Raw genomic sequence first — 27,589 nt, 5'->3', positions numbered from 1 at the left:
CCATTTAAATATTTATTGCAACTTGTAATTGCTTAAAAAAAAAAAATTGTGCAGTTTTCCTAGTTTTACATATTTTTATAACTCAACAAATGTTTTGTATTTTTTTTTTACACATTTTATATTAAAAACATGTTCTTACTCTTTCACATATTCATGCATTAAGACAAATATTTTCTTCTTTTTTTAATTTACAATTTTTTTTTTTTTTACACTTGCACTTCAAAAAAGGTGTCCACCCATATTTACCTTCTAAAAAAATATTTTTTGTACTTAAATAGTTTTCCTATTATTTCATAATTTTATGAAAGCTTTTTTTTAAATTTTTTACTGCATTTAAAAAAATATGTTCTTACACTTTCATATTTTTATGCGTTTAGAAAAATATGTTCTTTTTTTTTCCTCACAAATATATGCTCTTAAAAACATATTTAAAAAATATATTTTTTTACTCATGAACTCAAAAAATATTTCATAATGTTTTTCACATTTTCCTGCATTTCAAATAAATGTATTTCGATTTTTTGCAATTTTTGTATGTGCTTAAATTTTTTTTATTATCAATATTATTATTTTTATTTATCTATTTTTTCCACATACATTGAACTCAATAAATTATTTCTACCCACAATTTTATGTGGTTAAAATATAATTTGTGTTTTTTTTATGTATATTTTTTACCGCATCCCATCTATTCTATGTATTACTGCATTTAAAAAATATATGTTCTTACTCTTTCATATTTTTATGCGTTTAGAAAAATATGTTCTTTTTTTTTTCCTCACAAATATATGCTCTTAAAAACAGATTTAAAAAAATTTTTTTTTTTACTCATGAACTCAAATATTTCATAATGTTTTTCACATTTTCATGTATTTCAAATAAATGTATTTAGATTTTTTGCCATTTTTGTATGTGCTTAAATTTTTTTTATTATCAATATTATTATTTTTATTTATCAATTTTTTCCACATGCATTGCACTCAATAAATTATTTCTACCCACAATTTTATGTGGTGAAAATATCATTTGTGTTTGTTTTTTTATGTATATTTTTTTACCGCATCCCATCTATTCCATGTATTACTGCATTTAAAAAAAATATGTTCTTACTCTTTCATATTTTTATGCGTTTAGAAAAATATGTTCTTTTTTTTTCCTCACAAATATATGCTCTTAAAAACAGATTTAAATTTTTTTTTTTTCTCATGAACTCAAAAAATATTTCATAATGTTTTTCACATTTTCCTGCATTTCAAATAAATGTATTTAGATTTTTTGCAATTTTTGTATGTGCTTAAATTTTTTTTACTATCAATATTATTATTTTTATTTATCTATTTTTTCCACATGCATTGTACTCAAAAATTATTTCTACCCACAATTTTATGTGGTTAAAATGTAGTTGTTTTTTTTTGTATATATTTTTTTACCGCATCCCATCTATTCCATGTATTACTGCATTTAGAAAAATATGTTCTTTTTTTTCCTCATATGCTCTTAAATACAGATTTAAAAAAAATTTTTTTTTACTCATGAACTCAAAAAATATTTCATAATGTTTTTCACATCTTTCTGCATTTAAACACGTTTGGACTTTTTTTTCACATTTTCATGCATTTCAAATAAATGTATTTTGATTTTTTGCCATTTTTGTATGTGCTTAAAATTTTTTATTAGCAATATTATTATTTTTATTTATCTATTTTTTTCCACATACATTGCACTCAATAAATTATTTCTACCCACAATTTTATGTGGTTAAAATGTCGTTTGTGTTGTTGTTGTTTTTTTTTATGTATATTTTTTTCTATTTTTTCTATCTTATCTATTCCATGTATTACGCACATTCAATCATATGTTTATCCACGCACGCGCACGCACAGAGAGAGTGGTGGAGTCTCCGAAGGGGATGATGAGGGCTTTCTTCTCCCGGGGTGGGGGTGGAGGGGGGGGTGGGCAGTTGATGCCGGCGCACGGCGAGCAGCAAGCAGAGCGGCGGCCTCAGATGAACTCGGCCGCGCCGCCGAGCGCCGCCGAGCGCCGAGACGATTTACATTTGGATTGCGAACGCTGCTGCACTGCAGTCTTCCGCGTCCCCGCGCGCCGCCTCCGCCGTCCGTCTCTTCGGTCTCGGCGGACGCGATCACATGATCGCAAGCGTGTCGGTGTGAACTTTGACCTTCACAGCGCCTGAAGTTCTCGATGTGTTTTTTTTTTTTTTTTTTTTTCCAGAAAAGATGATGAGGACGAGCGAGGGGGAGGAGGAGGAGCCCTGAAGCGCTTTTTGCCGTCCGCATTCTGCGCTCCAGCCAGGTTCGCTCTTCGTCCTGCTCATCGTCACCGTCGTCGAATTTGCTCTCATGTGCTGATGTCACTTCCTGTCCAGATGGAGGTGAATGCAGCAGACAAACGCCATCGAACCCGATCCAAAGGAGTGCGAGGTGGGAAGCAGCTTGACTCCTCCTCCTCCGCTTCTTCTTTTTTTTTCACCTTTTTTTCTTTCACTCACTTTTTCCTGTTACGTTGAAGCTCAGATCATTCCCATGCGTTGTGCGGCGGCGCAAAGTTTGCCTTCCTTTGCCGCCTCCTCCCTTTTCGATCCCACAGCTTTCTCCGTCTTCTCTTCCCACGAGCTCCTTTCTCCTTTTTATTCCCTTTGACTCCATATTTCTCCTTTTTTTTTTTTCTTCCTCTGTTGTCTTTTTTTCACTTGAATTTATTTGTTCTCTTTTTTTCATTCCGATGCCGTTACTCGTTTTTTGAATGTCCTCTTTTTGCTCCCTCTTCCTGCATCCCTTTTCTTTTCTCTCCTTCAATTTTTACTCTTTTTTTTTGACTCCTCCTTCACTTTCTCTTACTCTTTTATTCAACATCATCAAACTCTTTCTCTTCTACGTTTTACTTCCTTTGTCCCTTTCCTCATTTTTTTTACATCCTTTTAACTCCTCCTTTTCTCCTTCTTTTTCTCTTCCCTTTCCAGTCTTCTTCCTCCAAAATCTCCGCTCCCCTTTTTTCCTCACCCTCTTAAATGCCGTCTTTTTCCTTGTCGTTACTGACTCCGGCTGCTCCTTTTTCCTCCTTTTTACTCTCCTCAACTAACTCCTCCTTTCTCCTCGTAACATCCCCAACGTCAGGGGTGTCAAACTCATATCAGCTCAGTGGGCCGGATCGGTAAAAATATCACTTAAAAACAATTTCCGCCAATGATACGCATCTTTTCGCTATTTGTGAGCCAGCCCTAAATTGCGGCGCTCAACTGTAATCGTATTTATTGTTCCAAAAAATAACACGAATACAACGCTTTGCATGTGTGAGTTCCAGATGTGTTAAATCCACCTGTTTTTGCGTATATGTTGTTCCCAGAATGCATTGTTAGCGAAGTACGTTCATCCTTGTCATATTTGTTTGCGTTTCCAGCAAATGTCGTATTTAACACGTTTATGTCTGTCTATGATTTTTTACACTTTATTTTTTTATTTTTTAGGTTGCGTGTAAAATAAAGTTGCTTTGCTCATCTGAGGACTGCTTGCGAAATGACAAATGAATGTTTTGATTGTGGCCAGCTGATTAATTTTGGTCCGACAAAATCATCATCATTTACCAAATCATCTCACGGGCCGGATTAAACCCCTTTGCGGGCCCGATCCGGCCCGCGGGCCGTAGGTTTGACACCACTGCTGCAAGTCCTCCCGTTAACTCCCTTCTGTCTCCTTTTTTTGCGCGCTTTTACTCCTCCTTTGTCTTTTTAGCTTCCTCCTTTTTTCTTTTTACTTCCGTTGATGAACTCCTCATTCTCCTTTTTTACGTCTTTTTTTTCTGTCTTCATTCTTCCTTTAATGTCCTTCTTTCTCCTCTTTTCTTCCTACCTTTGCCTTCTCATTTTTATTTTTTTTTGCATCGTCTAATGACTCTATTTCCCTCGTCTCTGCAACTGTTTCCGTACTTCTCGCTCCCTCGCATGTTATTGCACTTACATCTCCTTGTTCTTGTTTTAGCTCTGGCGCCTTCTTTGTACTTCTCGAGAACACTTTTTGTGTCCGTCATGTTGACGTGGTAACTTGTTGTCACGAGCCGGCGCTAACTGTCTTCACTCACCGTTTTCCCCGCGTGAAGCTATCATGGAGGCCATGACGCAGGAATTGTTCAGGTATGTCAGCGTCGGGTTTTAATTTTGTGTGTGTGTGTGTGTGTGTGTGTGTGTGTGTGTGGGCACCATCTCATTAAGTGATAAATAAGAATGCATGCAGGGAGATTACAAATCAATTTCCATGCGGGGCAGAGTCTGACTCAAAACACCGTGTCCTGTCGCACGCGCACGCTCACTTACTTTTGATGCAAACAGTGACTCACGGCGAATTAAATGATGCTGTTGTTCTGCCGGAGGCTTCGCGAGGCCGCTGAAATCGACGCGCACACGCGCAATGGGGGTTGGCACGTCATGTTTGCGTACGTCATAATGATCCAAATTTTGAGCTAAACTTCGTATGAATGCTGACAAAACCAACCTAAGACGCAATAAATATACTATAATTCATAAGATTTCAATTACTGCCTAATAGGGGTGGGAATCTTTTTTTATTTTTTTCTGGAGAGCTTAGTATTGTTCATTCGGTCATCATCATTGCTCTCCTTTTTTTTTATATATATATATATATATATATATATATATATATATATTTATTTTATTTTATTTTTTTGTATTTTTATATATATATATATATATATATATATATATATATTTTTTTTTTTTTTTTGTATTTTTTTTATATATATATATATATTTTTTTATTTTTTTTTTGATTTTTTTTTGTATTTTTTTTTGTATTTTTTTTTTTGTATGTGGGTGAATATGTGTGTGGGAATCTTTGAATGCCTTACGATTCGATTCCGATTTTTTGGGGGTCAAATTCGATTCAGAATCGATTTTTGATTCCAAATGATTTGATTGACAATGTTTTTCGCTTCAATCTTTAGATGTGCAAGGAATTGTAATGATCTACTCCGGTCTGACTCGCTCATGCTAATTAGCGCGCTACTCGCGGCACTTTTGAAAAAAAAAAAAAAACTACTTTTATTGGAATAACTTGATCGTGACTTTTTCCTTCTACTCTCTAATGTGGCTACAACTTAACAGTGTTTTAGACCGCGTGGAACCACACTGCCCCCCAGTGGCCAAACCGGGTACAACATGAACAGCGCTCCAAATAAAGGCACACACAGACAAAAGGCAAGACAGTATAAAATAATGTAAATAAAATTGATTTTGGGATATTTAAAATCGATTCTGAATCCTACTAAATGAGAATCGCGATTCTTATGAGAATCAAATTTTTTTGGGGGGGGGCACACCCCTACTGCCTAAAATGAATCCCGGAAGAGCAACAGATTTGTCGCGAGCGTCACACCCGCGACGGAAGAAAGGCTCAACGGATTATAGCTACGCTCGTCAAATAGTCACTTCATTAGGTACGCTTGTGAAAGCACAATCACCGAGGTTGTTGTGAATCGTTTATTCTTGCCAAATGTGAATCAACTTTCCCTTGACGTCTCCCGACTGTGGTCTTTGTCTTCTCAGCTGTCCGACGGCAGGCTGCGACGGTTCTGGTCACGTGAGCGGGAAGTACGCGAGGCACCGCAGGTAAGGCCCGACCGCTCCCACGTGTGCGTGCGTGTCTTATTATAGTTAACGAATGCTAACAAAATATCTCAAATTAAAAAAAAAAAATTTTTTTTATGAAGTATAATAACTGAAGATTTTTTTTCATCTTTGTCTATTAATATCATGAGCTTTCGAGGTTCATTTTAAATGTATTTATTTCGGTATTGCTGTAGAAGGAAGATCAAACAATCATTTGAAAATTGTAGTTTACTTCATTACACAATTTTTTTTTTTATTGAAAAGTTGCAAAGATTTCCATTTACCAATTACCAACATCACGTTATTTTAGTTTGCAATTTTTCCCATTGCTCAGAACAGCTACACAATTTTTTTTTACTTTTTTTTTATTTATTTTGCACTCTGCAATTACTCCATATATTTAGAAAACTAACACTAATGCTCAAACTAATAAACACCAAATAAAAATGAAGAATTTTCAGGGGAAAAAAGTCTTAAAATCTAACAAAAAAAAATAAGTCAAAATGAAATCAAAACATAAGTGCAATGACAAATTCAAAACGATTATAATCCGAGTGTGTGCGTGTGCACATGTGAGCATTCCAGAGAAGAAAAAAAAAAAAAAAGTCGTCTAACTCTGGGTGTGCGTGTGTTTTGTGTGTGTGGCCAGCTGTGTTTGATGCGGCGACATCATAATAAGAAGGCCACGATGACAAATGGCCGCCAGCGTTGCGCCGGGAAGGTCACGTGGGGCGCACAACTTTTTTTTGGGTGTTTTTTGCCGAATCTGCATTTTTATGTGGAGCAGCAGACGGCCATTGAAAGGCTCCACTTGAGCGTAGCCGACATGCTAAGCATGCTAACGTGTTGTTGAGGGTGCAAAACATGCATCTTGGTTGCGAGCCGCACGTGCCAACCACTAGGGCGGCCAGCTGGTCACGTGACTTGTGCTTGGCGTGCTTTGCGATGTTGATTTCTCAGCTGCCCTCCAGGGGGCAGTAGTGATGACGGGACCACCTCTCTCTCTTTCTCTCTCTCTCATTTCTTTCTTTGTCTCTTGTTTTTTTTAGCTCACACACTCTTACTCTCTTTTCTTTTTTTTCTCCCTCTTTCTTTTTCTTGCTTTCTTGTCACTTTCTCTTCGTCTTTCTCTGTCTCTCTTTATTTTTCTATTCTTTCCTACTCTTTCTTTCTCACTCAATTTTTCTCTCTTGCTCGCTTCTTTTTTTTGTTGCTTTCAATCATTCTCTTTCTTCCTCTTTCTCTTCCTTTACTCTTCCTTCTTCTGTCCTCTCTCGCACTTTTACTCTTTCTCACTCACTCTTGTGCTCTTTTCTCTTCCTCTTTTTGTGTTTCTCGTTTCACGTCATATCTTTTTCCTTACTCTCTTCTTTCATTCTCTTGCTGACTTTTTTCTGTCCGTTTTTTCTTTCTCATTTTCTTTTTTCTGCCACCTTGTCTTTCCATCTCTCTGTTTTTCTCACGTTCTCACTTTCTCTTTCTGTTTCTCTCTCTTTTTCTTACTCATTTTCTGTCCATCTCTCCATTTTCTCTCCATCTCCCATCTCTCTCTTCTTCTCCTTCTCTTTCTTTATTTCTCTCTTTCTCAAGCTCTCCCTCACTCATTTTTTACTCTCTCACTTTCTCTCCTTTTCTGTCTCTATCTTCCGCTTTCTGTTTCACGTTCTCTTTTTCTCACTTTCTCTCTCTCCCTCTCTCGCCCTCTCTCTTCCTCATTACGTTTTTCTCTCTCTCTCTCTCTGTACCTTTGGCGTCTACCCGGCTTTACCTCCGCTGCTCTCTGGAGGCGGTCGCCATGGCGACAGGACCGTGTGCATGCTGCAGTACGGCGACCGGGAGGGATGCACCCCCCCCCCCTCGCCATGGCAACCGCGAGCCCCGCATTCCGCACCCTCGCCTGGCTGACACCCTCCGTTCTAACGAACCCGCACACGCGTGCAACCGTTGCCACGGTGATGAGTGTCAATACGTGGCATTGCCGGGGGGGGGTGGGGGGGGGTGTTTGGCATGATCCCGTTCTGTCTATCCTCAGCATGCAGTACCTCCACACATTTTTGAGTTACGAGCCACTAATTGGTAGATCTTTTGCGAACCGAAATGTTACATTTGAGCGAGCAATATTTTTATTTTTTTCTTTTAAGTTCATTTTTATCTCTTTGACCTGTTTTTTTTTTTTTTTAATTCAGTTAGTTTTAATTAATTTTTTGAGCAGGTTTGTTAAATTTTATTTTGTTGAAAATTCTTCATTTTAGTTCATTTTTTTGTTTGTTTTAGTATTACTTTGATTTTTCTTCAATTAATGTATTACAATTCTGAATCTGAATTCTGACCTTCTTCTGTATGGACAATACAAACAATAAGTACATTTTAATTATATTCTAAAAGCCGATTTGAAAAAAAAAAAGATAAAAACAAAATAAGGATTATAAATAATAATAATAAATAAATAATAATTAAAAAATAATATTTTTTTCTATTTTTTAACTAATTTTATAAACATAAGATGTAGTTTTAGTTAGTTTTGGGTTTTATTTATTTTTATTAACAAAAATGTTTTTTCAATTTTTAATTTGAGTTATTTTTGCTAATTGCTCTAATTGATCCATCTGACTTTTTTTTTGGAACATGACGAGGAGACGAGTCCTACAAAAGCACTGACGACGCTCTCGCACGCGCCAGGTGTTCCCCTCTCGCGTGTGTTTCTCGAGGTCTAGCGGATCGCCGGTAACCACGGCAACAGAGCTGGCAAAAGCTGCTACAATTGATTTTAAATACTACGCTGAGCCTAGTTGGTGCGTGTGAGCGCGACGGCGCCATCAGCCCCGAGCTATACGGGAAATGCTACATTAGCATTTAGCATATTTAGCTTCCCTGCATCAATGGAGTGCGCCGGCGTAGCAACATGCTAATGACGCCGTCGCCTCGACACAAAACATGGTCCACTTCCGCACAAACGAATCGATCACACGGCATCGTGCGGGAAATCCATCAGCGTCACGCACGCGCTCGCGCACACACGCACACGCGCGCACACGCCACCTAATTACCATGCGCAGTCGCTTGTCCTTGCGGCGTTCCCTCGTTTCTGATCCGCTTTAATTACTGCTGGAATTTTAATTGGCGGGAGACCGCGAGGTGGCCAAGGTCACACAAATGCTTGCGCACACGCACACAAACACACACACACACACACACGCGTATGCTGCAGTGTCTCTGTTCGTTTTCATGCGCACAAAAATTTTACAGTACAGCAGATGTTTGCACACATTCACTGGTCACTTGATTAGGTACACACACAATAAACAAAACCCCCCCAAAAAAAGCTACTGGATAGGCCAGAATTCTCGATTCACTTGTTCATCCTATTCCTCAATATGTTAGAATTACAAACCAGAAAAAAAAGAAAGAATTACAAACCAGACGACAGTGTATTATATTCCATATTTTGTTTATCAATTAATATATTGTTATTAACGCACCAGATTTTGTTTTAGTAAGTGGTTATTTAAATGTATTTATTTTATTATTCTTTTTTTTTAATTATTATTTATTATTATTATTATTATTATTAACTCTTTGACTGCCAAAAACATTAAATAACGTTTAGTAAGATCCTATGGAGGAGTGCCAAAGACGTTAAAAGACGTTTGTTTCAAAACAGAGGTGAAACTAGCTATTTTCTATTGTTGATTACTGAAAAACGGAATAAGGTAGAAACAACTTTTTTTTTCTGATGAAAGATGAGAGTCCAATCTTTCATTTGGTAGTATGTGTGTTTCCATAGTCCAAACACATAATTTTCTGTGGACCTTGAAAGATCAGTCAAAATGCTTAAATCGGTTGGCACCCAGGGCATCCCTTTTCTGAAAACGTCTGGCAGTCAAAGAGTTAAATGTTTATTTAAATGTCGTCTTAATAAAAGTACCTACAGTCAAGTAAGTTTTTTCATGCAGTGCTGTTCCTAATGTTTTGGCAACCCTTATCAAGGATGAAAATCCAACATGCGCATTATTATTATTGTCTTTGCAAAGCTGTTTTTTAAAATGTTTCTAATGCCCCAAATGGCAGCCAGGGAACGTTACCTCGCCGCATTTGCATCCCAAACAGCAAAGAAGCTCTTTCATATGGAAATGGTCCTAATTGATTTCCTCAAATCCACATTAGCGGGCGGCTGTAATTGTGCTGCCGGTTTTTGGAGCAATTAAAGCCGGGTTTTGCCGTCACTTAATAACTGTTATGGGATTTGTATGATTGAGGCCGTGCTCGAATAAGCGCCATTATTACTTGACTTGATTTGATTTTTATTTTTTTTTAAGAGGATGCTTGATCCTTGAAATCCCAAATCGTCCTTTCTCATTGAAATGAATGGAAGTGGGATTAATCTGTTCCACCGGTACGAGATTTTGCAACTTTATCGAACCCATCGTGATTGTACTTTCAATCGCACCGGCAGAGTTAATGGAAGAGTCTCCCAGTGCAATGTTTCCAAGAGGATGCTTGATCCTTGAAATCCCAAAGCGTCCTTCCTCATTGAAATGAATGGAAGTGGGATTAATCTGTTCCACCGGTACGAGATTTTGCAACTTTATCGAACCCATCGTGATTGTACTTTCAATCGCACCCGCAGAGTTAATGGAAGAGTCTCCCAGTGCAATGTTTCCAAGAGGATGCTTGATCCTTGAAATCCCAAATCATCCTTTCTCATTGAAATGAATGGAAGTGGGATTAATCTGTTCCACCGGTACGAGATTTTGCAACTTTATCGAACCCATCGTGATTGTACTTTCAATCGCACCCGCAGAGTTAATGGAAGAGTCTCCCAGTGCAATGTTTCCAAGAGGATGCTTGATCCTTGAAATCCCAAATCATCCTTTCTCATTGAAATGAATGGAAATGGGATTAATCTGTTCCACCGGTACGAGATTTTGCAACTTTATCGAACCCATCGTGATTGTACTTTCAATCGCACCCGCAGAGTTAATGGAAGAGTCTCCCAGTGCAATGTTTCCAAGAGGATGCTTGATCCTTAAAATCCCAAATCGTCCTTTCTCATTGAAATGAATGGAAGTGGGATTAATCTGTTCCACCGGTACGAGATTTTGCAACTATAATCAATCGCACCCGCAGAGTTAATGGAAGAGTCTCCCAGTGCAATGTTTCCAAATCAAATCTTTATTTTGAAGGGCAACAAGTGTCAAGTGAGTTTCAAATGATAGTCCAAAGATTTGGGTTTGACTTTCCATGTCATCACCTCCTCAGCGTGTACGGATGCCCGCTGGCCAAGAAGAGGAAGGCGCTAGAAAAGCAACCGCTGGAGCCGGCCGCCAAGAGGAGAGCCTTCAGCGCCTCCTGCCTGGGCGAGGAGGACGAGGAGGGCGACGAGCTGGAGGACGACTTGGAGGAGGAAGACGGCGACTACAACGAGGACGCCCTGGAGGAGAGGGAGCGAGGAGAAGTCATGGAGGAGGAGGAGGAGGATGGAGGCGAGAAGGGTGAGGAGGAAGAGGAGGAGGAGGAGGAGGAGTTCTCTGATGACATGGAGGAGGAAGAGGAGGAGCGGCCTGAGGACGCCGCCGGGTTGGCAGCAGGACACAACGAGATGGAGGACGAGGAAGAGGAGGAGCTCAATCATCAGCAGGGTGAGTTTCGTTTTTTTTCCCCATCATGCAACAGGGCAACAACAGCAATTACTTTTTCTAGGGGTTTCAGGCATTTACCATTTTTAATCGTAATTAATCGCATGACTTCAACAGTTAACTCACGATTAATTGCAAATTTTAGATCTGTTCTAAATGTACAATAAAATGCTCTTGTTAACATAAAAGTGGAAAAAAATACAATAATAAAATACAATAATAAAAGAATCATATTAAATATGGCTGCTTCTTTTAGTCATTGATACAGTAATTTCCTAATAATTAATACAATTGAGTTAAAATAAAAATAAAAAAGATGTACTGTACTGTAAAAAAACGAGTGTGATATTAATTTGTGTTCAGGTCTTTTTTCTGCCACTAGATGGCATAATTGCATCTGTAAGACGTTGGTGACAGCGCAGTGCATTTTGCTTTTCATATTAAGAGCTGTCAACTCTTTAACATAAAGTTACTTGTGAAGTTCTGCACATTTTTAAAATTGTAAAATAAAACTTGACCGCATATTATTATTATTATTATGAAATGTTTTACGGCTAAATTTGGACATGGGCGTGTCTGCTGCGTTGCGACTGCAATTCCCCCAGTACAGGCTTTCCAAGTAAGGGGCGGTCATTAATCGCACGCCAAAAAAAAATTGGCGTTAAAGGAACTTTAAATTAAAATAACAAAATGAACGCACAATTTTGACGCCGCAAATTTTTTTCTAATTTTACGTTTTTCTTTTTTCCTTCCTGACAGTTGACTACCAACCAAGTGGACAATCGAAGCTTATTCCACTCCATAAGGATGATAACAACAACCACAGCTGCATCACAGGTCCAGGTTCTAACCCTGGACATGGTCCCGGTCCCGGTCCCGGTCCCTGCGATGAGTTTGAGAACTACGACGAGCTGGTGGCCAAGTCTCTGCTCAACCTTGGCAAGATCGCGGAAGACGCGGCGTACCAGGCCCTGACCGAGTCGGAGATGAACAGCAACTCCTCCAACAGCGGCGGCGAGGACGAAGACGACGAGGACGAGGACGGCAGCGAGCGCGGCCACAGGAAAGCCGACCTCAGCGTGGACCTGGACAGCGACGTGGTCCGGGAGACGGTGGACTCGCTCAAGCTCCTGGCGCAGGGCCACGGCGCCGTCATGCCGGATGACGGCTACCCCGAAGTGGGCCTCAACGGGCGGCCCGGCTTCGGCTTCGGCGGCGGCGGCGGCGGCGGCCACGCGGAGGAAAGCGAGGAGGAAGTGTGTCTCAGTAGTCTGGAGTGTCTGCGGAATCAGTGCTTCGACTTGGCCCGCAAACTCAGCGAGACGCACCCGGCCGATTGCCCGGCGCACCACCACCACCACCAAATGCACAACCACGCCGACCAGCAGGGAGCGCACCACCTCAACAGGTACACAATGCGGCGGGTGCAGGTCTTCCGCCTTCTCTCCAACAACGAGGCACTCTAAAGTGGCCGTGCCAGCCCCGAGGCCCCGGTCCACATGCTTACTGTCAGCATGCCTTTTTTGATTGTTTGTTTTTCCTGTGCTCTTCCACATTCTCTCTGTGACGTGCGCACACTCATGGTCAACAATGAGGCGCTCTAAAGCAGCCACGCCAGCCTAAAGTCTGCTTTCGGTCAAGTTGGACTTTTATTGTGTTTGTTTTTTCCCCCTCCTGACCCCAAAGCCTCAGTCCATACGCTGGCTGTCAAATTGGACTTTTTGTTGTTGTTGTTTTTTTTCCCTTGCTCTTCTGCATTCTCTTTGTCACATGCACACACTCAGGGCCAACAACAAGGCACTCTAAAGCGGATATGCTAGTTAAAAGCCCAAGTCTTCACACTAGCTGTCAAGTTAGACTTGCTTTTCTGGCCTTCTTTTCACCTGCGGGGGTGCTTCTGCCTTTCTTACCATGACATTGGCACACTCATGGCCAACAACGAGGCACTCAATTGTGGCCTCGCCAGTCTAAAGCCCTGATCCACATGCTGGCTGTCAAATTGGACTTTTATTGTTGCTGTTTTTCCCCTTGCTCTTCCGCATTATTTTTGTGACACTCAGGGCCAACAATGAGGCACTCTAAAGCAGCTATGCTCCCTTTAAGCCCCAGGTCAGCACACTAGCTGTCAAGTTAGACTCTCTTCCCTTTTGTTTCCCCTCCGGGTGCTTCTGTCTTTCTTACCATGACATTGGCACACTCACGGTTAACAACGAGGCACTCTAATGCCATCAATCTAGCAGACTATCTGAAAGGAAGATACTTTTTCAAGGTGTACGCATACTTTACTAGCTAGCAGCATGTCGTAAAAGTTTTGAGTTATCTTGCGTCATGCATTTAGAAACAAATCTTGAACCTTTTTCCTACTTGTGGCGCCGGCCCCGCCGTCCTGTCAGGTACGACGTCTGCCAGCCGGGATGCCAGGACGACTGCGGCCCTCCGGAGCGCAACTTCTCCGACATGGTCAACCTGCTGAAGCTGGACGAGCAGCTGAGCCCGGCGTCGCGGGGTTACCCCACCAGCTGCAGCCAGGAGGGCGACGAGGACACCACGTCGGTGGCCTCGGAGCGCTCCGACGACACCTTCGACATGGCCAAGGGGAACCTGTCGCTGCTGGAGAAGGCCATCGCGCTGGAGTCGGAGCGCGCCAAAGTCATGCGGGACCGCCTGCTCTCGGAGCACAAGCAGCCCCGGCGGGACCACCGCCACCATCTTCATCACCACCACCACCACCACCACGGAGAGCACAGGATGGGCGAGGAACGCAAGTCCAGGATGCACCACGACGGACTCAAGAGGGGCTACTACACAAAAGGTAACACACACACACACAGACTCACACAAAGTGCGTTGATTGTAAATCTGTCTCGTGGTTGTCTAGAATCCTCGCGGGGGGACAAGAAGGAGAGCAAATGTCCCACGCCGGGCTGTGACGGCACGGGTCACGTGACCGGCCTGTACCCGCATCACCGCAGCCTGTCCGGCTGTCCTCACAAAGACCGCGTCCCCCCTGAGAGTAAGTCGCTACACGCCGCGCAGCACATTTGACTCACTGAAAACAAGTCATCGAACTTTATTAACATTTATTAAATATTTACTCATTCACTAGCAGCCATTTTGACTGAAGCAACCCCCTTTGCTCCCGGCTGTTTTACTGGATTTTGACTGATTTCGCAAGGCCCACAGAATATTGTGTTCTATTGCTATAAAAACATGGAACCTACCAAAGGAAAGATTTGAGTCTTTTCTTTCATCGGGGGAAAAAAAAGTATATTTTTATCTGCTTCCGTTTTGCAGCAATTAGCATTAGAATGTAGCTAGGTTTCATTATTATTCACAAATCTGTTAAAAGCAGAGCTTTGTTGCAACATGGCTCTGGTTGATCTCTTATACTCTGCTGCCACCTGCTGGCCGTTTTTGTAATAACTACCATTGCTTCAAGCCTTCTGTATGCTCTAGCATAAAAAAAAGTATTAAAAAAACAAATAAATACGTCTTTGGGAGCATGGTCATATTTAAAATAGAACGTATTTATACGTTTTTGGGCGCAAATGAGTTCATTTGGATGCATTCAAATGGCGTCCATAACCGTCAATGGCAGTGAATGAATTTTAATGGACCCTCTACTTGTTGCTAAAACAAGTTACAATTATTTGCAACTATAAATCAAAGAACTCGTTATTTAATGAGATGAACGAGAGTTCAGATGACTTGTTGGAAGTCAAACGCGTCATCTTCATCTGCATCATCCGTCCTGCATGTTTGTTGTGTTGGATTAATTGGTCATTTATTTTGTTGGCAAAAATTATCTTTATTTATTCGTTTATTTTCAATTTTACTAAAATAATTTTGGGGGTAAAATTTTCAAATCACTTAAAACAACTTGGCCTTACTTCATTTAATTTATTCGACTTTTTTTTAGATGTTTGAATGGTAAAATCATTGTTGAAATACAACACAATTTGGAAAATAGCAAATTATTATTAAAAAATTTAGTCCGATTCTGATTTTTGGCAGAAAAAAAATACCAATTACAGATTAATCAGATGATTAATTTAAAAAAAAGTAAAATTCATAGAAAATATTAAATTGAATTTCACAATGCATTTAATGAATGAAAAATAAATATCATATCATTATATAATAAAAATGGTTACAGTACGTAAATGTAAAATTAATCTGCAAAAATTTGACAGATCGCTTTGGCCGATGTATGAAGGGCCATAATTGTTTGAAATATCCTTTGTAATCAAAAATGAAATTCATGTCGCATCTGATGTTTTTTCATCTGTTTTCTTCCCCCTCATCACACTGGTGACGTCTGCTTTTGCTTTTTTTTTTTGTGATGTCGGCCGATGCGATGTGAAGACGATCGCGGCGTTACCTGCTGCCTTTTTATAGCTCGATCAAACATTCATTTCGCCCCGTCGGAAGCTTCCAAACCGAAGTCGCTTTGCCTCACCTGCGCCGCACCAGACGAATTTTAAGACCTTTTCTGTCCATCCTCGGTTCACATCCATTCATTCGCACCTGACGCTTCCTTCCCAATGTTTGCATGCAGCACGTGCACGTTGGATGCTGTTCGCGCGGGTTTTTCCGGTTAACTTTCCTGTCTGCTCCTAACCCTCGTTGTCTCTCTCACCTTCTCCTGTCAAGTCCTTGCCATGTATGAGAATGTTTTAAAGTGCCCGACCCCCGGCTGCTCCGGACGGGGTCATGTCAATAGCAACAGGAACTCGCACCGCAGGTGAGTCAGCCAGCGGCCACCAAGTAAGGAGGAGCAAAAATGCCCAAATTAAAAACGAATAAATAAATCAAGGTGAAGCTAAAAATGGATATAAAAAAAAATATCATTCCAAAATTAAACACACAAAAATAAATATAAAAAAATAATATGTTATAATAATATATAAAATAAATATAAATGGAAATAAAAACAACAAAATAAATAAGAGAAAAAATGAAAAACGACTAAAAGGAAATCAAAAATAATTCTAAAAATAGAATTAAATATCAATCAATAATTCAAAAACACTCTCGTTAGGACCCGCCTCCTTATTTGAATAACATTTCGTCCTGACAGAGCGTCTGCAGCATGAAATATTATAATCAATGTATATGACTGATGCGTATAGTAAGAATCAATGGGGACGGGTTACTAATAAGCCAGGGCTTCAATGTCAATGTTGCAAATGATATGACGTGATCGATGTAACCTGTAATAATGTGTCCGAAAAGGAAAAAATTAACAAAACAAAACAAATAAATAATTGTTAGAGCCTAGCGTTTTTATTTATTGATTGATATTTATTTTGGTATATTTATTTTTAGATTTATTTTTAGATTTATTTTTATTTTTTGAATCTCTTTTTTTTTTTTTGACTTATATACAATCTATATATACATATATAGTTTTTATTTCTATTTATAGTTATTTTTGTCTTAATTTTTTTAATTATATTTTTCATATCCGTTTTCATTGTCACTTTTATTCATTCATTTATTTATTTTTTAATTTTGGCAGTTTGGGTCCTCCCGTTCTAAGCAGACGCTAAAGCGGGCACTGACGTGGGTGCCATGCAGGTGTGTTTTGTCAACTTGTCAGCTGAAGGCTTTGGTGTCCATTTCTCAAAATCAAATTGGCACATTTTCCATAATTTCGTTAGTTTAAGACTGTATTCTACTAAGAAAATCTGCCTGGGCGCGTTGTCACACATTGTCGGCGGCGTTATGTGGTACAGCCCCACTGGGAGCGAAGGAGACAAAGCAGCCCTAGCTAGCGTAGCATCTGTTAGCGAGGCGCCGCAGCGCCGCGCGGGCTTTCATGTCTGGCCGTCGCCATGGAAACGCCCGCATAGCAGCAGTGGCTGATGTGTCGCTCGCTTTTCCCGCTGGCCGCTCCGCGTTCAAACGCTCGACGTGGATGCTTTGTGGACGCGACATGCGGTGAATTCGGTGAAAATCCACCACAGTGAGAGAACGTAGAAACATGTTTCCATATATTTTAAAACACTTTTAAAAGCTATTAAAACACATTTTGACATCATCAAAAATATTCTGTAGAAACAAATGAGAATTAAAGATCGTTTAAAGGCCAAAATGTTCAACCAACCCATATTTTATCCCCAAAAAAATCATCTAGCTTTAAGCTAATGTGAAACATAAAATAATGCAGAAACAACAACATACATGTAATAAAATAATCATGTGGTCCTGAATTTATCTGATTTTCACAGTCACGATGGCCCCAAAGGGAAGAAACTCCAACGTGGTTCGCTGCTGGGGAGGCTTTTTCTTTGTTTTCCTTTTTTTTTTTTTTTTTTTTGCAAAGTAGAAGCCAAAACCAAAAATAAAAGTGTGGGGTGGGTGTTTCTCGTGTTTTGGATTGAAGTAACGCTTGTTACGTGGAAGCCTTTTGCGGCTCGCGCGCGACTGCTGCAGTGGGAGAAGAACGGCCGGTAACACGCCGAGGTCTTTCATCACTGTCTAAAACTGATCTTGGGTCAGTTAGGTGGTTTTAATCGCGTTCATAATGGACAATATGATGCATAGTGGGGGCGGAGCTAGGGCGTTGCGCCAAAGCAAGGACTACTCAGTGTTGCCATTCTAGTATCACGTTGAATTAAGCTTCCCTTGTGGCGATTGGTGAACTGTGTCCAGTCTGTCGGGCTGTCCCATTGCGGCGGCCGAGAAGATGGCGAAGGTGCACGAGAAGAGTCACGTGATGGACAGCGGCGGCGGCGGCGGCGGCGGCGGCGGCGGCGGCGGCGGCGGTGGCGGCAGCAAGTCCAATCAGACATCAGACCGCGTCCTCAGGTACCACCCACTTCTTCTCCGCCCCTTCATGATGATAAGACTTATTCTGTGTGTTGCAAAACGACATCCCCCGCTGCGTTGTTAGGCCCATGTGCTTCGTGAAGCAGCTGGAGATTCCTCAGTACGGCTACAAGAACAACGTCCCCACCAGCACGCCGCGCTCCAACCTGGCCAAGGAGCTGGAGAAGTACTCCAAGACCAGCTACGACTACAGCGGATACGAGGGCCAGCACGGCGGCTACGGCAAGAGGGGTCCGCTCGGCAAGTCCCACCACGGTCGAGATACCTCCCCCAAGCCGTACGACGGCGGTGAGCTACATTCACTACAAATCTAGCTTTAACTTGACGTGAGGGGCTTTTTTTTATATTATTATTCCATGACATTTTTTTGCAAATAAATTTATATAAGCACCAATTACTTTCCAAGAACTGAAATAAGTTCTTAATAATATGCCCAACAACAAATCACCAGGTCCTGATGGGTTTCCAGATGAATTTTATAAGCATTTCTGGGTTAGTTTATCACCGCTGTTCCTTTAACGTTACTAAAGAAAGTAAAAGAGCTTCCACTATACATACCCATATGGACCAGCTCAGTGGCCTAGTGGTACAGTGTCCGCCCTGAGACTGGGAGGTCGTGGGTTCAATTCCCGGCCGGGTCATACCAAAGACTATAAAAATGCCGGACCCATTGCCGCTCTGCTTGACACTCAGCAATAATGGTTGAAAATGGGAGGTTAGATCACCATATGATTCCCGAGCGCGGCTGCTGCTGCTGCTCACCGCTCCCTCAGGGGATGGGTCAAATGCAGAGAACGAATTTCGCCCCACTTAGGTGGGTGTGACAATCAGTGGATCTTATCTTAACTTATTAATACGGCAGTCATAATGCTTGTATTATATTCTAATTGTCCCCCAAAAAATAAGATGATAATGTTGAGTTTTGATTGACAGATTCAGATTCTGGTACAAGGATAAAATATAGCGGAGGAAAAAAACACACTTGCAATTTCTGCATGCATTGCTGTTGTGATGGAGAGATGGCAGGGATGCGCGGAATTCTGGGCCGGATGATGGATGGATGTAGGAGGAGCAAAAAGCGCCAGCATGAAGCCGGAGCGAGATAATGGAGGCGAGCCCGCCTTGTTGTTTGGCTGCCGGCCATCATCGGCGATTCCGTGATTCACGGAGAGGCGTCGGCGCTCCTTCACGATGCTCGCCGTCTTCGGCCGCCGCGACGCGCCGCGTCCCCTTTTTCGTCACTGCGGAGGCTTTGCAGTCCACATGTGACTATATACTGATATGATTGGAGACGATTTGATTTTAGAGTCCAGAGATTTGATGGGGTTCAATTCGGTGGGATTACGATTTGATCCGATAGGGCACAGCTCAATTCCAGAGGGTTTGATGCAATCTGTGTTGCCACCTTGACCACTTTTTCGCTAAACATGGCGACTTTACAAAGCCTCTTGGTGACTTTATTCTAGTGTTCTTGAGAGTGTTTTTTATTCGCTTTTTTGCCCCTCCCATGATTCCTCTCTCCTACAGCATCCGTTACTGTACTATTACATGCAAGTGTTCAATTATGCAAATTAGGAAATGACATCATTTAGCGACTTTTAGGACAGCCAGTAGCTACAGTACTTTCCTTACTGGGGAGTTGGTAACACTGGATGCAATGGGTTTCTTGTTCTTGCTTTTGTTCTTGTTGATGCACTCGCATCTTTTCAATCAAACCCGATTTTCCCATTCAAATCATTTTTTGGCACACCCCTCTTAATACAAGCAGGCTTTTTCGGTTTAAAATATTTTTGTAATTCTTGTAAGATTTGACTTCATAAAATACAGCATATATTTACTCAAAAATGGAAATGAGTGTACACGTTGAAAGGTCTCGCAGCGCCGCCGACAGGACTGGAGTGCAACTGCATCCATCCAAACATGCTAAATCTTCATCTTCCTCATCTCTGTGGCACGTAGCAAAACGTTACAGCAAGACGTCCAGCCCGGCCAGCAGCACCACCAGCAGCTACGCTCCCAGCAGCAGCAGCAGCAGCCTGAGCTGCGGCGTCGGCGACCTGGGTGGCGACCCGGCCGGCGTCATGGGCGGCGGCGGCGGCGGCGGTATGTCTCTGGGCGGCGGCGGCGGGCACGACGGTGGCAGCAGCGCCAGCAGCACGTGCAGCAAAAGCAGCTTCGATTACACGCACGACATGGAGGCGGCGCACATGGCCGCCACCGCCATCCTCAACCTGTCCACCAGGTGTCGCGAGCTCCCGCACGCCGTGGGAGGGAAAACGCACGGCATGATGATGCAGGTAGGAGGGGCGGGGCCAGCTCATTTGCATCTTAGACACACACTATCGTGACAATCCCCCGTCTTGTGTTTGCGACAGACCGCGGCGGGCGACCTGGACGAGGAGGACGGCGGCGGCGTGGACGCGGGCGGGCAGCCGGGCGGGCCGGAGGGCAGCGAGACGGTGCTGACGCCGCTGCAGCCCATGTCACCCCAGCGCCAGGCCCTTCTCAACAGCCACCGCTACCAGCTGAGCCAGACCGACTGCTGGGACCTCCCGCTGGACTACACCAAGATCAAACGCGTGGATGAGCTGCAGCACAAAGAGGTGAACACAACAGCTGACGCAGGTTTTCTGGGCTTGGGTAAAAAAAAAAAATCGGATGTTTGATATTTAATCAATTTTCCTTTTTGAGCCTGATATTGATTCATAAAATTATTATTTAAAGGCCCAATTTTTTTTGTTTTCTTGAAATTTACTGTTTTCATGAATTTAAGTATTTAACTCATTCAAACCCAAAAACGTGTAAACATGTTTTTTAATACTTTGTCCTTTACTCCCCAAAACGTATTTACAATTTTTATTTATTTTTTGATGCAAGCGCATACAGAAGGCTTTGATGTAGCTTCTGACATGAAGAGATGGCTTAAAGCAATAGTGGTTATTACAACAATGGCCAGCAGGTGGCAGCAGAGTATAAGAGATCAACCAGGGCCATGTTGCAAATCGCTCTTTTTGCCAGTATTTTCAACAGGAATGTGAATCATGATGAAACTTGCTGCAAAATGGAAACAGATACAAATATACTTTCTGATGAAAGAAGCGACTCTAATTTTTCTTTTGGTAGGTTCCATGTTTTTATAGCAATAGAACACAATATTCTGTGGGACTTGCAAAATCAGTCAAAATCCTGTAAAACAGCCGGGAGCGAAGGGGGCTGCTTCGGTAAAAATGGCTGCCAGTGAATGAGTCAAAGTCTTATTGCACTTTAAGACAATTCCGAATCTTTTTAGTTTATATTTACACTTATTGAATCAGAATTAGGAAAATATTTTCATCTCATCCTTGCTGGTATGACACTTAAGTGATTATAACACGTGTTACTGCCTCCACAAAATTTAATGAGGAGTTTAATGTTTGTCGAGTTATATCATATTTAAGAATTGATGTTCTATAATTAATCAATATCGGACTCAATTGAAATGAATGGAATTGGATTTAAAACAATCAAATTGAACTGAACTCTTGTGAATCGAAATCGAATCGATTGAGGAAATTAGAATCGATACCGAGCCCTAAAATGTTCTCATTTTGAAAATCATCAAACAGATCATCTTCTGTTATGGTCAAAGTATCCTTTTTGAGTAGTTGCCTTTGTTTGCGGCGTTCCCACCAGGGCGACGAGCTCGACGCCTTCCACGACCTTCTGGACGAGCAGCGCTACCCCTCCGAGGCCAGCGCCGCGTCCAGCCCAAAACACCACAAGGAGCCCAAGAAGGAAATCCTCACGTAAGAAGGCAAATCACGCAAAACGGCCGCTTGCTTGTTTGTTCGGAGCGGACGCTTATGCGGCGGTCTCGTGCAGGCTGTCGAGCTGCCAGCTGGCCGACAAGAACCTCCGAGGTGTGATGACCCCCAACGCGCAAGAGCTCAGGTGAGGGGCTGAGGGAGGCTGGGTGAACTTTGACCCGGCGCCCTTCTTTGATTCCAACCTACCAAAACTCTTGCGGTCGTTCTTCTTAAAATCCACCGCGTGTCCCTTCAGGTGTCCCACGCCCGGCTGCGACGGATCGGGACACATCACGGGAAACTACGCCTCCCACAGGAGGTAACGCACGTTGCATTTTGAAGGTCTCGGCGGCTTGGCCAACGCTTCCTCTTCCATCCTTCAGCCTGTCCGGTTGTCCTCGGGCCAAGAAAAGCGGCATCAAAATCCTCCACAGCAAAGAAGACAAAGACGAGCAGGAGCCCATCAAGTAAGCGTCTTTGTTCACAATCAAGCACAGCAATCGTGTGCAATTTGGTCAAAGATTTCATTTGGTTAAATCATTCCATTTAATGTTTCGTTAAGTCCAAAATGGCTGCTTCAAACTAAAATGGCTGACTTCCTATTAAGTTTGGGGAATGGGTCCTTGAGACTTTTTGGTGTGTCCTCTTCTGATAGACGTGTCCACCAAATTTGGTGGCGACCGGTTTGTTTTTTAATTTCCCAGGGACGGCGTCTGAGTGCGAAATTGCTATCTCAAACCAAAATGGCTGACTTCCTGTTAAGTTTGGCGCTTGGATCCTTGAGACTTTTTTTTGTGTCCTGCCCTGATAGACATGTCCATCCAATTTGGTGATGATCGTTGAAACTGGTGAAAGGGGCTGATTTTTTTCAAATCTTTTAAGGGTTGTACCTTAATGCCAAATTACTGTTTCAAACCAAAATGGCTGCCTTCCTGTTAAATTTGGGTCATTGGTCCTTGAGACTTTTTGGTGTGTCCTGCCCTGATAGACGTGTCCACCAAATTTGGTGGCGACCGGTTTGTTTTTTAATTTCCCAGGGACGGCGTCTGAGTGCGAAATTGCTATCTCAAACCAAAATGGCTGACTTCCTGTTAAGTTTGGCGCTTGGATCCTTGAGACTTTTTTTTGTGTCCTGCCCTGATAGACATGTCCATCCAATTTGGTGATGATCGTTGAAACTGGTGAAAGGGGCTGATTTTTTTCAAATCTTTTAAGGGTTGTACCTTAATGCCAAATTACTGTTTCAAACCAAAATGGCTGCCTTCCTGTTCAATTTGGGTCATGGGTCCTTGAGACTTTTTGGTGTGTCCTGCCCTGATAGACGTGTCCACCAAATTTGGTGGCGACCAGTGAAACTGGTGTAAGGGGCTGATTTTTTTCGTTTCCCCAGATTTTTCCACGGATTGCGTCTGAGTGTGACGTTCCCATTTCAAACCAAAATGGCCGACTTGACTTCCCGTTAACTTGACTTCCCGTTCAATCCTTTCAAAAGCGAATCCACGCGAGAGGTCTGCGTGTTCATTCTCAGGTGTCCGGTGCCAGGCTGTGACGGCCAAGGTCACGTGACGGGGAAGTACGCCTCCCACCGCAGCGCGTCGGGCTGCCCCCTGGCGGCCAAACGTCAGAAGGACAGCTACGTGAACGGCGCCCAGTTGGCCTGGAAATCCGGCAAGACGGACGGCATGACGTGCCCCACGCCGGGCTGCGACGGCTCGGGACACGTCAGCGGAAGCTTCCTGACCCACCGGAGGTGAGCCATCCCGGTGTGGCGCTTTTGCATCCTGTCGCCGCGGCAACCGGCCGGGTGGTGATGCCTGTGTTTTGCTCCAGTCTCTCCGGTTGTCCCCGGGCCTCCTCGGCCATGAAGAAGGCCAGGATGAGCGGCGTGGAGATGCTGACAATCAAGCAGAGAGCCAGCAAAGGTGAGACTCAAATCGCAAATGAAAATATGAGCAAAAGAATGAGCAGAATGTGATGGGGTCTTTTTTTTTTCTTTTCTTGTTCAGGCATTGAAAATGACGAGGAAATCAAACAGCTGGATGAAGAAATCAAAGATATCAACGAGTCCAACAATCAAGTGGAGTCGGATATGCTTAAGCTGAGGACGCAAGTAAGACAAGCAAAAATATACAACTTCAATATTATTCATTGAAGGCAAATTATTGTTATTATTATTATTATAACAAATGATTGTCAAAAAATGTTTAAGGTTGACTTCCACTTTAACTCATTCACTGCCATTGACGGCTATAGACGTCAAAATATCATTTTAACTATTTCTATTAGTTTTTTGAAAAAAATACACTTTTGCTAACAAGAGTATGAAAACCTAGGAAAAAAATATTGTAAATTTAGAGCAGATATAATTTTTTGGATTAATCATTAGTAAACTAGTGAAGTCATGTGATTAATTACAATTAAAAAATTGAATTGCCTGACGGGCCTAATTTTTTTTTTTTTTAAATAAGGGCCGTTTTATCGTAATTAATCGCATGGTAATTTACATCTGTTATAAATGTACAATAAAAAAATTCTAGGTTTTCATAAAAAATGAAATGATTTTTTTTTTTAACTAATAGAAATAGTTGACATGAATTTTTGACGTCTATAGTCGTCAATGGCAGTGAATGAGTTAAATGTGAATATTTTCCGAATGCATTTGAATATTGATTATTTCTTGCTTATTTAGCCGTGGTCCGCTTGAATTGCGTCGAACCTGACTTTTGTGCCAGATCACCACGATGGAGAGCAGCCTGAAGTCCATGGAGGACGAGAACAAGGTGATCGAGCAGCAGAACGATTCGCTGCTGCACGAGCTGGCCAACCTCAGCCAGTCGCTCATCAACAGCCTGGCCAACATCCAGCTGCCGCACATGGTAACCACGACGACCGCTCCCAAACATTCCTTTCGGGAGTCGGGAGTGCACGTTTGACCGTTCCGTCTCCGCCGCGCGTTTCCCCTGTGCCGGCAGGAGCCGATGAACGAGCAGAACTTTGACACGTACGTGAGCACTCTGACGGACATGTACACCCACCAGGACCAGTACCAGAGCCCGGAGAACAAGGCGCTGCTGGAGAACATCCGACAGGCCGTGCAGGGCATCCAAGTGTAGCCCCGCCCACCCGCAACCACACAAGCAAACAAACAAAAGCAAACAGGTTCTTATCGTTTTTCTTGATTGATTTGCTGCTGCTGCTGCTGTAAAAGCTACCGTCGCTCTGCCGCCACATTCACGCCGCCGCCGCCGCCTGTTTTGTTTTATCGCCCCCGCTTTGTTTGTATCGACATCCGACTTTTGTACATTTTCATACGACCTGATATAATGTGACGTATAGCTGCTAATGTATTTATCGATTGATTGATGGTCAACGTGAAGAGCAATCAGAGCGAGAGAAAAAGAGTTCAAAAGCGACACGGAGACGTCGGAGACAATCTGGCACCAAATCGATCGATTGGTGAACGAGCCGTGTGGACGAGCTGGTCGGACAGCAATATTGGCATGATTTATTCAGATGCAATCTATATTTAAAAAAAAAAAAAAGTTTGGGTATATGCAATTTCCTATGAATTCAACTGTCATTGATCACCGATGGATGTTTTTACTGGTTTTGTATCCACTTTTACTACCAACGACACAGCGACGCCTTTTGTTTCCATCTTTTGATGTTTTGCGTGTGCGTGTTTGCGTGTAGATGGCGGACGGAATCGGGGGTTGGTGGGGGGGGGGCTGGCTGGACTTACAGGGTCACACACACACCTCATTGTACATTTGCACTCGTCGTCCACTCAGCAGACTTTTTCCAGACATGCATGCACTTTATTGGGGCTTGTCAAGCAAAAAAAAAGGGAAAAAAAGCGTAGTGCTGACTTCTGCGTTCAAAAAAAAACTGACTTTTGATTGATATGTGGGAGCAAAAAAAAACATAAACACGTTGGCTATGGTTGGAATTGTTCACTCATTCTCTACTGTAATAACAGTAGTGCCTTGAGATGCAAGTTCGTGGAACACACTCGTAACTCGAGACATTCAAACTCAAATCTTCCCATTGAAAGAATGCAAAATAAAAACAAAAAAAAATGTCATGTGTCATTGAATGATAATAGCACACATTACAGTATTGACATTATTAAATACAATTAAAAGAAATTAAACCGTTTTTATCACACTGTATCAATTAAATGCTTCTGATGTGCCCGCCTTGGCCACATGGGGGCAGTATAAGATTGAGACGTCTCAGTTCTCAGCATATCTACACGGAGGATAAAGAATGTATGACTGTGTGTACTGTTATTGACCGTTTGGGTTCCATGTATTGCTGAATGATGACTCGCATCTTAAAAAAAAAAAAAAAACTCCAAATTTGACCCACTCATATCTCACGACATCGTATTTCAAATAAACTCAAGAACAAAGACAGCAACATGTACCTTTTTATAACAATCAGCACCTCATTTTTAATCTACTTTTTGACTGTATTTTGCATCATTACATCATTTTGCATTTCAGAGAATGTTGTTGAAATTATTTTAACGTGTAAAAGATGAATTTTGTTCTTCAGTGTTGGAAAAAAAATGAAAATATGAACTTGTGGCTGCTGTGCCAAACTTCAGCGGGAGCCTGTGAAATTTGTCTTATGACCTAATAGGGATTGAAAAGCCAGTTGAGCAATATTTTCACATCCAGCTTCAGATCCATGCACAAAGTTTCCGTGGGTCCAACATGAAACACACGTGCCACCTAGTGGCAAAAAAAAAAAAGACTTTAACACAAATATGTGTGTCATGGATGTCAAGGAGTTGGAATAAATGCTCAAACGGCTTTTCAAGCTAGTAGCTGTCTGATAATCAGCTTTGAAGAGGACACAAAGCAGCGAACGGAGAACAAAATGGCGGATTTTGTTGTCCTGGCTTGACCGAGTGACGTCACGTGACTTTGCGGCCTTCATTTTCCTGCCAACGAGCTGCAGCTTCTTTTGACTTCAAGTTCTTCAAGAGGACGGGATGAAAGCACAATTCAGAAACAGACGCTAGACTAGATGTTCATCACATGTACAAACTACTGACCATCAAGAAATGCATATTATGAATATTTGTGAAATGCTTTTTTTTTTTTGCAAGAAAAGATTTGTTTTTATTCATCGCTCTTTTTGTGTTGTTTCATTGTCAGAGGATTCGGTGACTTTTTCATGCACATGGCATGAGTTCTTCTTTTCGTCTTCTGCGTGTCGAGCTCATGAGTTGCTTAATGCTACTTTCATTTCAATTGTGAAGTTTTTTTATTTTTGTTTTTTTATATCATGACGGTGTTTGGCATCTCTTGCTCTTCTGAATAAAATCTTGTGTTGCAACTCAGATTGTCACCTCTTGTTTTATAATTTCAAATGTGTTAGACATTCATGTGATTGCTAAAGAATATTGAAGTGTTGAAATGAATAAATCTTGAAATAAATAAATAAATAATATTTTTTAGATTTGAGGTGGAAATTGGTAAAAAAAGTAACTGTGACAACATTGGTCATTATTTAGGCCACAAAGGTAAATAAATAGATAAATAAATTTTAAACAACAGAATTAAAGAGTGTAATAATTTTATCTTGAAATCGATATTATTATAGCTGTTTAAATGTCGAAATTATTCTTATATATTTTTAAAATCATTTATTTGTGCATTTATTTCCTTTTTATTTGGGACGCT

The 27,589-nt window shown here is 41.8% G+C and overlaps 1 protein-coding gene across 2 annotated transcripts in view; it reads left to right on the top strand.

Annotated features, from left to right (window-relative positions):
• Nucleotides 1-27,246, top strand: part of myt1la (myelin transcription factor 1-like, a) — a 31,830-nt gene extending 4,584 nt beyond the window's left edge. Inside the window, exons 3-24 of one of the 2 annotated variants that reach the window (XM_077552082.1) lie at nt 2,233-2,313; nt 2,387-2,441; nt 4,114-4,147; nt 5,576-5,638; nt 10,898-11,277; nt 12,034-12,682; nt 13,668-14,086; nt 14,153-14,287; nt 15,928-16,018; nt 17,932-18,087; nt 18,173-18,396; nt 20,068-20,405; nt 20,484-20,711; nt 21,781-21,893; nt 21,970-22,038; nt 22,150-22,212; nt 22,277-22,360; nt 23,422-23,643; nt 23,724-23,815; nt 23,900-24,003; nt 24,626-24,769; nt 24,866-27,246. In XM_077552082.1, the coding sequence (XP_077408208.1) occupies nt 2,387-2,441; nt 4,114-4,147; nt 5,576-5,638; nt 10,898-11,277; nt 12,034-12,682; nt 13,668-14,086; nt 14,153-14,287; nt 15,928-16,018; nt 17,932-18,087; nt 18,173-18,396; nt 20,068-20,405; nt 20,484-20,711; nt 21,781-21,893; nt 21,970-22,038; nt 22,150-22,212; nt 22,277-22,360; nt 23,422-23,643; nt 23,724-23,815; nt 23,900-24,003; nt 24,626-24,769; nt 24,866-25,006 (3,804 nt within the window). In that variant the 5' untranslated portion in view covers nt 2,233-2,313 and the 3' untranslated portion in view covers nt 25,007-27,246. Of the gene's footprint in view, nt 1-2,232; nt 2,314-2,386; nt 2,442-4,113; nt 4,148-5,575; nt 5,639-10,897; nt 11,278-12,033; nt 12,683-13,667; nt 14,087-14,152; nt 14,288-15,927; nt 16,019-17,931; nt 18,088-18,172; nt 18,397-20,067; nt 20,406-20,483; nt 20,712-21,780; nt 21,894-21,969; nt 22,039-22,149; nt 22,213-22,276; nt 22,361-23,421; nt 23,644-23,723; nt 23,816-23,899; nt 24,004-24,582; nt 24,770-24,865 lie in introns of those variants that run through there. The other variant, XM_077552083.1, reaches the window with a different exon arrangement.
• Nucleotides 27,247-27,589: the final 343 nt, after the last annotated feature.

Source organism: Vanacampus margaritifer, chromosome 19 (assembly GCF_051991255.1).
Source record: "Vanacampus margaritifer isolate UIUO_Vmar chromosome 19, RoL_Vmar_1.0, whole genome shotgun sequence".
NCBI lineage: Eukaryota > Metazoa > Chordata > Actinopteri > Syngnathiformes > Syngnathidae > Vanacampus > Vanacampus margaritifer.
This window is presented reverse-complemented; position numbering and strand designations above follow the sequence as displayed.